General features: G+C 39.8%; 1 protein-coding gene across 2 annotated transcripts in view; it reads right to left on the reverse strand.

Moving 5' to 3' along the window:
• LOC127442317 (apoptotic chromatin condensation inducer in the nucleus-like) overlaps positions 1-12,532 on the reverse strand; it is a 36,359-nt gene that overhangs the window by 17,728 nt on the left and 6,099 nt on the right. Inside the window, exons 4-8 of one of the 2 annotated variants that reach the window (XM_051700242.1) lie at positions 10,288-10,349; positions 8,559-10,054; positions 6,821-8,402; positions 4,342-4,500; positions 4,014-4,105 (exon numbers count right to left, since the gene is read on the reverse strand). In XM_051700242.1, the coding sequence (XP_051556202.1) occupies positions 4,014-4,105; positions 4,342-4,500; positions 6,821-8,402; positions 8,559-10,054; positions 10,288-10,349 (3,391 nt within the window). Of the gene's footprint in view, positions 1-4,013; positions 4,106-4,341; positions 4,501-6,820; positions 10,055-10,287; positions 10,350-12,532 lie in introns of both variants that reach the window. The other variant, XM_051700241.1, reaches the window with a different exon arrangement.

Here is a 12,532-nt window from a genome sequence, read left to right on the forward strand (position 1 = left end):
TCCGCGCTCTTATAATTAACTGCAAAATTGTTATTTGTTACAAGACGTATTTAACTGACACCATGGTTCCCATGGTCATAAAATGACGGGGGAATTGTGATTTTCAGGCTTGGTAAAGTCATGAAAATGACTAAAATCTCTTTTTTTCCCCTAAAGTGAATATTTTTAATAATTATAAAAAATAATTATTAAAATCATTAACAGAACACAATGCATGATGACAAATAGCAATTCTTATAATATATAATTATAATATTTTAATATTAAATGACTATATAATAATATATATTAGTATTATATAGTATTATAGTTAATATATAAAAATATAGAATTTTTTTTTCTACCCAATTTGGAACGCCCAATTCCCAGTGCGCTCTAAGTCCTCGTGGTGGCGTAGTGATTCGCCTCAATCCGGGTGGCGGAGGACGGATCTCAGTTGCCTCCACATCTGAGACCGTCAACCCAGGCATCTCATCACGTGGCTTGTTGAGCCTGTTACCAGAGACGTAGCACATGTGGAGGCCCACACTATTCTCCAGGGCATCCACGCATAACTCACCACGCGCCCCACTGAGAGCATTATAGCAACCATGAGGAGGTTACCCCAAGTGACTCTACCCTCCCTAGCAACTGGGCCAATTTGGTTGCTTAGGAGACTTGGCTGGATTCACTCAGCATGCCCTGTATTCGAACTTGCGACTCCGGGGTTGGTAGTAAAAATATATTATAATTAACTAATTTTATCAATATATATTTAATATATTTAAATTTCTCTAGTCAATATATATTTTTTTCTAGTTATGCTCAGCTCTAAAATATTTCATCATTTAGAAACTGCTTTTTAATATATTTAAATTTCTCTAGTCAATATATATTTTTTCTAGTTATGCTCAGCTCTAAAATATTTCATCAGATAGAAACTGCTTTTTGCAAGTGCAATTTCGATAAAATTATATATATATATTATATATATATATAAAAATAAAAAATTCAATAAGTACAAAAAACTGGAAAAGTCAAGGAAATTCATTGGACAAAAGGTGTGGGAACACTAACACTTGGATGGTGAAATTTTGGCATGAATTATTGCAACTGGACAAGGAAAATGTGATTTTGGTTTGAACGGACCTTTCAGTGAATGAAAACTTCACTGAAACTTCACAAATCGATTTTTGCATGCATATTTTATTGTGAAATGCATGATCATTTGTATTCGTCAAGAAACTGCATTCTGTATACTACTAAAAACACAGACTTCCATTGCAAAAACACTCGCATAGAAAGACATGGCTTTTCAAATGCATTTACATTTTAAACTGGGACACATTTTCCTCTACTGAGCAAATGAGATTTGGGAGGATCCCCACTACTATTGCAATTATGCTATTAAACAATCTTTAGTTTCTTTATTTACCCCCAAAAGCATGCAGTTCATATGATGAATTTCAGCTATATGCTGCTTGTGGTTCGCTCTTGTTGAGGCGCGTGGTGAGTTGTGCGTGGATGCCGCGGTGGATGGCGTGAAGCCTCCACACTTGCTATGTCTCCGCGGTAACGCGCTCAACAAGCCATGTGATGAGCGGATTGACGGTCTCAGATGCGGAGGCAACTGAGATTCGTCCTCAGCCACCCGGATTGAGGCGAGTCACTATGCCACCACGAGGACTTAGAGCGCATTGGGAATTGGGCATTCCAAATTGGGGCGAAAAAGGGGAGAAAAAAAAAACAAAAAAAACTTCACAACCAAGAAAAACAGTTTGTCAATATAAATGTAACAAACACCTCTGTTGCCTTTCATATATTTATTTTATGATTAGCATCCTGCTGAACAAACTTCAAATTGGTTTTAGAATGAAAGCATATGCTTTAGGTATATGAAGACAAAACTGTCCTTTACTTATTGATTCTTCCCTTCCACTCAAACATAGACTAAAGAATGTGAAAGATGTATTAGTCATTACATCAAGGTTATGTTTCGAATTTAATTTAGTTTTTATTTCTACTTCATTTTCAATTTGTCAATTTAATTTAAAATTATCCCTATCTAAAAAAATGAAAGTCTATACTGAGATTTCTTTCTGAATAATTTTTTTCTATCTGCCGATTGATTTGTGAAAATACAGTACATACAAATTAGTCAACACAGTAGTAATTAGCACTCGCTAAGAAGCTACATCTCACGATTTGACTGAAAATGCTACATCCAAAAACACTGGAAAAGCCCACAAATAATATAAGGGTCATGTCATCAAGGACATTATTTTCTAGTTAATTTGCGGGAAACCGCACAATTCAGGGCTGTTCTGTGTGCTGCTCGTGTACCTAAATCCCTGATGTGTCTGTGTGCATCTCGCAGCAGCTGCCACAGAAGATAAATAAAAATAAAATAATAAATGATATTTGCTTGAGCAGCCACCGCGTTGGTCTGCAATCAGTCTGAAATCTTTAAATACCAACCAAAGAATTTAACTGAGCTCTTCTTTAACCACAAAACATGGAGAATAATAATGTTGAGTCATAAATTTAACAGAATTGTCCTTCAAAAGTGTCAGATGTAGGCTAAAAAAAGAGGTGCATAAGATACCCGGTGGTTTACAATAAAAATAAAATAAACATTTCAAATAAAACATCATAACCAAATAAATTAATCTCGTAACATGAAGTTTAGCTTCATACATTATAATTAACTGCCCAAAATATCCTAATATTTTATTGTGCATGGTTGAATATTGTGAATGGTGGACAAATGCTGTAAAATAATGTATTTTAAGCAGCTCGTCGGTGCTTTGAAAATAGTCAATCAATAATAAACAGGTTAGTTTACTTTATATCCAATATTAATACTATTTTTATTTCAATATGCTGTTTTTAGTCAACTTTGAAAGACATGATGTGGGTGACTTGAAGTTCTTGATTTTAAGTTTTTATCCACAATAAAACCGCAATGCAAGCACCGTCTTGGCTGCACAAACACCACACGCAATTTTACCAGTTGTCAGGTCCCGTGTTGTGTGAAACTGCCTTGTTTAGTTTGTATTACATTGGATACATACCAGTCTTTATGTTTTCGTCATGCCAGCCACCTCGGTAGTCTATGTTATACATTAGTCTCTGTAGTAACATACAAGCGTATTGGTTGACTAATGAGTGTGCCTGTGCACGTGCGTATGTGTGTGTGAGTCCGAGTCCAAACTCGAGTTCCACAACTCTAAAATCCTCTTTATATTTTTGTGGGTGTTTGGCACAAACGTCCGCAGATGGTGCATGTATTATACAGCGCTTTTTTTGTGTGTGTTTCCAGCAGGCTACTTTTTCGGTACAATGTTACTCCAAGTAGTGCAGATTTAATCGCTGATCTGCTCCTGAACAGTCACTTCCAAACAATGTCAGTTTAGCACTGACATGGCTCAATGAGAAACCAAAATATTTCACCAGCCTCACATAGTATATCATGAACACAACTGAAATACACTATATGGCCAAAAGTTTGTGGACACCTGACCATCAACATTCATATGTGCTTTCTGAACATTTAATTTCAAAACAATAGGGATTAATCCCACTCTTTGATGCTATAACATCTTCCACTCTTCAGGAAAGGCTTTCCACTTGATGTTGGAATACAGCTGCATGGATTTGCTCCGATTTAGACACAGGAGCATCACTGAGGTCAGACACTGATATTTGGTGATGGACCCTGGCTCGCAGTTGGCACATAATTCTTTAGAATGCCACTGTATGTTGTGGCATTAAGATTAGTCTGGAATCAATGAAAAAGCCAAACATGTTAATTAAAAGGGGGTCTCCACAAAATTTTGGCCATGTAGTCTACCTCACTCTTATCCAACCTCAAAATGATCATAAAATATTTTTATCTCTGCCAATAGCTGGATATCTCTCCACTGTAAACTGCCATAGTAATGCAAGTTAATTAAAAAAAAAAGTTATTCATGCACTCCTTCATTGCTGGTGCATCGGAGCAGACCGTGATAAAGAAGTAGCCCAAGACAGACCTCATAGTGTCTTTGTTAGTGTCATCTTCCTCAATATCTTCTTTTCTTCCTCTCTTTTCTTTCTTCCCATCCTGTAGTTCAAGGCAGGGCTCCTGAAGTTGTAAAGGGAAAGTGCAGTGTATAAATATAGTTATGAATAAAGTTTGGTTATCGTGTTAAAGCAAAAGCAAGTTCCACAGACACAGACTGAGTCTAGTAGAGGATGCTAAAAAAAACATCCGTTCTCTGTTCCAAATCTGGTTATCTGCCTACTGAGGCACAATTTTAAGGAATAGTCTCAATGCGAAGGCTGTTCCAAAAGATAGGCAAAAGTTGGTTGATAACTGACCTTGGTTTGGATGGCATCCTCATTGTTAATTTCTTTTTCCTCCTGCTCCGTGAAGCCTAGTTTTTTGCGCTGGGATATAGCAGATTTTCCAGTCACAACCACAGTTTGGCCAACTTTTTCAGTGCGCTGAGACGAGTTATCCTTCTGGATTTCTTTAGACTGAGGAAGATGGAAAGTAAACTTTTAAGCTCTTCTTTGTTTGTATGAGCATGCATGTGAGTTTTCTTTTTTGTTTTTCATTCAATTTGTAGTTAGACCAACCCACAAGAAATTAGGGTGTCATGCAATTCAAACTGAAAAAGAGTTAAACAATTTAGATTTAGTATGATCAATGATGATTATAATCAACAATAGCTGAAATGCTATCGTCTATTTAAAATACAGTGCATCCAGAAAGTATTCACAGCATTCACTGTTTCCACATTTTATGTTACAGCCTTATTCCAAAATGGATTAAATTAATTCTTTTCCTCAGAATTCTACAAACAATACCCCATAATGACAATGTGAAAGAAGTTTGTTTGAAATTTTTGCAAATGTATTAAAAAAATAAATAAATAAATAAATTAAATAAAAAATCACATGTACTTAAGTATTCACAGCCTTTGCCATGACACTCAAAATTGAGCTCAGGTGCATCCTGTTTCCATTGATCATCCTTGAGATGTTTCTACAATTGATTGGAGTCCACCTGTGGTAAATTCGGTTGATTGGACATGATTTGGAAAGGCACACACCTGTCTATATAAGGTCCCACAGTTAACAGTGCATGTCAGAGCACAAACCAAGCCATGAAGTCCAAGGAATTGTCTGTAGACCTCCGAGACAGGACTGTATGGAGGCACAGATCTGGGGAAGGGTACAGAAAAATTTCTGATACATTGAAGGTCCCAATGAGCACATTGGCCTCCATCATCTGTAAATGGAAGAAGTTTGGAACCACCAGGAATCTTCCTAGAGCTGGCCGCCTAGCCAAACTGAGCGATTGGGGGAGAAGGGCCTTAGTCAGGGAGGTGACCAAGAACCCGATGGTCACTCTGACAGAGCTCCAGCATTTCTCTGTGGAGAGAGGAGAACCTTCCAGAAGAACAACCATCTCTGCAGCACTCCACCAATCAGGCCTGTATGGTAGAGTGGCCAGACGGAAGCCACTCCTCAGTAAAAGGCACATGACTGCCCGCCTGGAGGACTCTCAGACCATGAGAAACAAAATTCTCTGGTCTGATGAAACAAAGATTGAACTCTTTGGCCTGAATGGCAAGCATCATGTCTGGAGGAAACCAGGCACCGCTCATCACCTGGCCATTACCATCCCTACAGCAAAGCATGGTGGTGGCAGCATCATGCTGTGGGAATCTTTTTCAGCAGCAGGAACTGGGAGACTAGTCAGGATCGAGGGAAAGATGAATGCAGCAATGTACAGAGACATCCTTGATGAAAACCTGCTCCAGAGCGCTCTGGACCTCAGACTGGGGCGAAGGTTCATCTTCCAACAGGACAACGACCCTAAGCACACAGCCAAGATAACAAAGGAGTGGCTACGGGACAACTCTGTGAATGTCCTTGAGTGGCCCAGCCAGAGCCCAGATTTGAACCCAATTGAACATCTCTGGAGAGATCTGAAAATGGCTGTGCACCGACGCTCCCCATCCAACCTGATGGAGCTTGAGAAGTCCTGCAAAGAAGAATGGCAGAAACTGCCCAAAAATAGGTGTGCCAAGCTTGTAGCATCATACTCAAAGACTTAAGGCTGTAATTGGTGCCAAAGGCGCTTCAACAAAGTACTGAGCAAAGGCTGTGAATACTTATGTACATGTGATTTTTTTTATTTATTTTTAATAAATTTGCAAAGATTTCAAACAAACTTCTTTCACGTTGTCATTATGGGGTATTGTTTGTAGAATTTTGAGGAAAATAATGAATTTAATCCATTTTGGAATAAGGCTGTAACATAACAAAATGTGGAAAAAGTGAAGCGCTGTGAATACTTTCCTGATGCACTGTAGTGAAAATGGCGCATGCTTAAGAAGTTTCCAGTGAAATGATAGGAGGAAAAAAATCTCATTCATCATACTTCTTGAATTTAGTTTTTTACCCACTATTGTAGTACATTGGGCCAACATACAGATGAATGTAAATAAACATGCAGAAGTAAAAAAAAAAAAAAAAGGAAAAACTCTGAAGAGCCAAAGACACCAAAGTTTATTCAGCTCTTTGCCAGCTCTCTAATACTCATTTGTGTTTGAGAGTTTTCCAATTTGCTCAACTTCTGCCACTTTTATTTAAACACAAAGCTTACTTTATTTTTTATTTTATTTTTTTATGAGGAGCACTCAAATATAGATTTAGGCCTTTCCCAATTGATGCCTGATGGTTTCGATGCTCATACAGTTATGTGCAATGTTTCAGAAGTGTTTGAAGAGCAAAAGAGAGAGCGCGAGTGAGACATGAAAAGACGAGGAACCTTTGAACCACTCACCCTCCTACCACCTGAAGTGGAACAGGTTTTCTCCTGAGAGGAAGATGATGAACTGGAGGATCGTGAGGAGGATGAAGACCCAGAGTCCGAGTCAGAGGAGGAGGAATCACTGGAGGAGGATGATGATTTTCTTCCTCTCTTCTCTACCTCCTTATCCCTTTCTCTTTTCTTCTCCTTTGGTGGGAATGAAGGAGGTTTACCCTGATCCTCAACTCTTCTGAGCGTCTGACATTTAGTGTCTTGGCTTGCCGCATTATACTTTGGAACTTTGCAAGACTCTGAAACCACTGTCTTCTCTTCCTCTTGATCTTGGGCAGCCAACTTTGGAGTCTTGCTCTCTAGCTCTTGGGGTGCTGAAACAAGAACTCCTTGCCTCACAGTCGGTGGTGATTTTTGAGGGGCCTGAGCAATATCATCTTTCACTGGTTTCCCAGGCTTAGATGCTAATGTAATGGAAGGGCCTTGTGAAGTGGGGCTGTCTGAGAAGATACAAGGTCTCTTCAGCACAGAAGTTGGAGAGGATGGGAGAGGAGTATCTCTGAGGAACCGGGACTTCTTGGAGGATGATTGAGGGGATAATAGCATTGGTGGCTTTTGTGGGACAGGCTCTGTAGATCGAGCATCTTTGCTGACACTTTGCGATTCCTCTGCCTTATTCTCATTAGGTTTCTCTGATGATGGACTCTCGAGAGGATGGGCAATTGAATGGGAGAGACCACGCTTCCATGGAGGAAGACGGCTCTCCCTTTCTTTCTCTCGTTCCTCCTCTTTGTCATGTTTCAAAGCCTTTTCTTTTTCCTCCTGCACTCTTTGTTGTTCCAAAAGTCTTTTCTTCTCCCCAAGGGCTCTCTGCTTCTCTTCTATCAAAGCCTTCTCTTTCTCTTCTCTCTCTTTTTCCAACACTCGTTTCTTCTCCTCTTCTGCTTTCTTTTGGGCTTCTCTCTCATGCTCTTGAGCTTGTTCTCTCTGCAACCTCTCTTGTTCTAAAGCTTTCTCCTTCTCAAGTCTGTCGCTCTCCTGCCTCTCCTTCTCCTGTCTCTCACGTTTTAGAGCAATTTCTCTTTCTTGTCTTTCCTTTTCCAAAGCCTTTTCTCTTTCCAGCCTCTCTTGTTCCTTGGCCTTCTCCATTTCTTGTCGTTTTCGCTCCAAAGCAGCTTCCCTCTCCAGTCTCTCCTTCTCTAAAGCTTGCTCTCTTTCTTGCCTTTCTTTCTCCAATCTTTCTCTCTCCAAAGCTTGCTCTCTTTCCTGCCTTTCTTTCTCCAGTCTTTCTCTCTCCAAAGCTTGCTCTCTTTCTTGCCTTTCTTTCTCCAATCTTTCTCTCTCCAATACGTGCTCTCTTTCCTTCTTTTCTTTCTCTAATCTTTCTCTCTCCAAAGCTTGCTCTCTTTCCTTTTCTTTCTCCAATCTTTCTCTCTCCAAAGCGTGCTCTCTTTCTTGCTTTTCTTTCTCCAAAGCTTTCTCTCTTTCTTGCCTTTCTTTTTCCAATCTTTCTTCCTCCAAAGCTTTCTCTCTTTCTTGCCTTTCTTTTTCCAATCTTTCTTTCTCCAAAGCTTCCTCTCTTTCTAGTCTTTCTTTCTCCTGCCTTTCCCTCTCTAAAGCTTGCTCTCTTTCTAGCCTTTCTTTCTCTTGCCTCTCTCTCTCCAGTCTTTCTTTCTCCTGCCTTTCCCTCTCTAAAGCTTGCTCTCTTTCTAGCCTTTCTTTCTCTTGCCTCTCTCTCTCCAGTCTTTCTTTCTCCTGCCTTTCCCTCTCTAAAGCTTGCTCTCTTTCTAGCCTTTCTTTCTCTTGCCTCTCTCTCTCCAGTCTTTCTTTCTCTAAAGCTTGCTCTCTTTCTAGCCTTTCTTTCTCTTGCCTCTCTCTCTCCAGTCTTTCTCTCTCTAAAGCTTGCTCTCTTTCTTTTTCCAGTCTCTCTCTCTCTAAAGCTTGCTCTCTTTCTAGTCTGTCTTTCTCCAGCCTCTCTTTTTCCAGTCTCTCTCTCTCTAAAGCTTGCTCTCTTTCTAGTCTTTCTTTCTCCTGCCTCTCTTTCTCCAATCTCTCCCTCTCCAAAGCTTGCTCTCTTTCTTGCCTCTCTCTCTCCAATCTCTCCTTGTCTTGCCTTTCTCGTTCCAGAGCTTGTTCTCTCTCCAGTCTTTCTCGCTCTAATTCTCTCTCCCTTTCCAAAGCTTTTTCTCTCTCCAGTCTCTCTTGTTCCAAAGCCTTCTCCCTTTCTTCCCTTTCTCGCTGCAAAGCCCTCTCTCTCTCTTCTCTCTCCCTCTCCAGAGCTTCTTCGCTTTCCCGTCTTTCCTGTACTTGTGCTTTTTGTTCTTCCAAAGCCTTCTCTCTTTCCTTTCTCTCCTTTTCAAGGGCTTTCAGCCTCTCTTGCTCCCTTTGTCTTTCCCTCTTTTCTTGCTCCTGCTTCGTGGCATCACTCTCCTCCATCACTGCTGTCCTGACAACACTAACAGGAGCCTGACAGTGTGGAAAAGCACCCTTAATGCCCTGTTTGGAGATTACAGAGCCAGGGTAGGTCATAACTGTTGCTACATTAGCTGTGTGGGTAACTGCAGAAACACTTGCCTCTTGGTGGCCTCTCCCTGCTTGTCCATCTACTCCCTCCCTTTCACGCTTGACTGTCCCAGAAAATGCTCCTTCAGACTCCATTTTTCGTGCCAGTAAGGTTAGAGGGCCTGGCTTGCGTCCTGTGGAATCACCAGCTGGTTCAGGGCTACTGCTACGACTGTCACTACTCGAACTACCAGAGCTGGAAGAGCTAGACATGCGCTGCCTAGATGGGGGCTCACCCGGACTTGGAGGGCTCTGTTTAGGGGTGTCTGGGAGGGGGAAAGAGAGTTCAGGTGGAGGGGATGGGGGAGGAGTGGGCTGTCTGAGCTGCTGTGATAGTAAGGGTATGTGTTGGGGGGGTGGCTGCTGCTGTTGCTGTGAGCCACCAGATCTTTCCCTCACCGGTTGGCTTTTTAGCAGTTCTGCATGGCAACTCCGTGCATTCATGTTCCACTCCTCATCCTCGTCATCATTGTCGTCCACGCCATCACTGTCATCATCACTATCGACTGGTACATGGCTTGAGGTTGGCCCTCTTTCACCAACAACCCTCACTGACAAAGATGCTATTCCGGCAGGCGGGGCAGGTGCAGAGTGGGATGGCTGCCCTAGCATCTCTTTCTCTTTTCTAAGCTCATCACCCTCACTTGCTGTAGTGAGATGTTTGTGTTGGTCAACTAAGGAAGGTTCAGCATCCTAGAAGTGAGAAAAATGTGTTAGACTAGGAAGGTAAAATTAAGGCCCAAAAAAGTTACACAATCCTAAGCATGCAACAAATGACGCTAACTAAAATAATTAAGGCTTAAGAAGTAACACTTTGCCTTACCCTGTGCAGGTACAAACAAGATACATATCTTCCAACCACTCATGGTTTACCCGAAATCTGTACAAAACTATGTAAGCAAAGGATTAGTACTTATGTTTCTAACCTGGTTAGGGGCAGGAGAGATTGTGCTGTCATTCGCCTCTGTATGGTCCTCCTGATCTGTTCCTAAGAAAGGCAAAAGTAGCCAAAATAATCACAAAATACAATCTTAACCATTTATGGTCTAAATGGGACCTATTGTACAAATTACAAGCAGACCAACTTTATTTAATGCTTAAATTGGTGGTATAATGAACAATTACATAATTAACTATAACATTACATAATTAACTAAAAACATTATTTCACTCAAATGAACTAGAATTTATCTTGCAAAAAAAATACAAATACATAAATATATACACACACACACATATATATATATATATATATATATATATATATATATATATATATATATATATATATATATATATATATATATATATATATATACACACACACACACACGGAAATTTTAATGTAGGCTTATTTTTAACCAACTGATGTTTCAAGGAAATATAAATGTGCATTTAATTTTATTTGCTTAAATCTCTTGTTCTTATGCAAAAACTCTTTCTACAATAAATAAATAAGCGTTAACACATTAACAAAGGTTCCCATATGTACATGTCATTTTGAATGTCCATGGGTTACCTAGCTTTAGAGTTGGAGAACTAACTACTATTTTTGGTAATGAAGAGTTTTTAGTTTATCCAAGATAAATCATCTGTTGATTAAATCTCATTTGAAAATCACTTCGGTATAAAACACACAAAAAAACAAAACAAAAAAAAAACACTTGAAAATCACTTTCCTGTAAAAAAAAAAAAACACACTAGTAGTGTGATTGTTTTTTTAATACGTTTTTTAGTAAGTGGTTTCAGCTAGTTGGTGAAGGGGATCAAGTCGTGGCATTTGGAAAATGCTAATCTAAGATGCCCAAACAGACCACAATTTCACCTGGTATTAAGATTTTTTTTGGTGATCCTATCACAAGTGGTCAGCACTAAATATAGGTGGAAATGGGGTCTAAAACATTTTGTGATCGAATCACTGAAACCAAAAACGGAGGTAGTCAAAAAAGAATGTGACCACATCGCATTTGAGATCAGTCCTGAATTAATTCTGGAAAGCAGCAAAGCACCACCCTACATCTGTCAATCAACCGCTGCGCTAAAAACAAGAGTTTAAACTTTGCCGGTTATGTGCGGCTTTAAAAGGAAAAAACCGTCCAATTAGAAAACTTGAAAAAGCGAATACATTTACAAGTACGAGAATTTCACAGAAATTTTTCAGTGTCTGATTTCGACATGCAGAGACACAGATAAAAAGCACACACATCTGAGGTTGCAAAAGGTTGCGTTTGTGCTTAAATCAAATTTCAGTTGCAACTGGGAGAAAAAGTGTGCCATTTTTTCATGCTTTCTTTGTCTTTGACACTTTTTTGCAGTTTATTATGATGCAGAAACACAGTGACATTGATGATAGATGTACAGTATATCGGCATGAAATCAGAGACCTCCCCTCGAAATTACAGGAGATGCATTTGTGACGCATGGTAATACCAGATAGAAACAGGAATGCATTTCGGATGAACACACGTGATCGATTCACCGAAAACACATCTTAATACCTGGTGGAAACTAGGGGTGGGAAAAAAAAATATTGATTTTGTTATAAATCCAAATTCAAAATATTGGAGAGTTGTCTGCCCCGCCCCAGACTCTAAGCTCATTCGGGTTGCCAGAATGTTGACATGCAAATTAGCCAACTCAGCATCTGTTTTAATTTCTGGGCTTTAAGCTGTCTCCATCTTCCAAAGGCATCTCCAATATTTATCCTTGTTTTACTACACCTCTGGTCATGGTGGTATTTAGATGTATGGCGAGGCTTTTTTGGTCAGGTGGAATCCGTTATCTCTGATCCAGTTCGTTTGCTGGCTTCCATGGTTACAGCACGCAGTGTTGTTTACCTGCAAACTTGTTCAAATATGGCAACCCGGCGGTGGGCGGGATCACACAGGCCAAAACATAAACAGAAATTTCGGCCCGGAATGGAAACTTCAAGTAGAATACACTGGCTGTAGCACTGTTATGAGAGAAGCCAGTATTTCAACTTAGCATGTTTCCCAATTCTCTAATGACATATTATGGTAATTTTATGATTTAGTACAGTAAAAATATTACATATAACACCTTTAAGGAAAAAATACATATTTAGCTTAAAATGCTAACTCAGTGATAGAGGAATTTGAGCCAAGTTCTTCTTGAACAGGTTTTCTCTCCGAGAAGTTCCGCCTCTTCACA

The sequence above is a fragment of the Myxocyprinus asiaticus genome, chromosome 6, assembly GCF_019703515.2.
Source record: "Myxocyprinus asiaticus isolate MX2 ecotype Aquarium Trade chromosome 6, UBuf_Myxa_2, whole genome shotgun sequence".
In the NCBI taxonomy this organism is placed as follows: Eukaryota; Metazoa; Chordata; class Actinopteri; order Cypriniformes; family Catostomidae; genus Myxocyprinus; species Myxocyprinus asiaticus.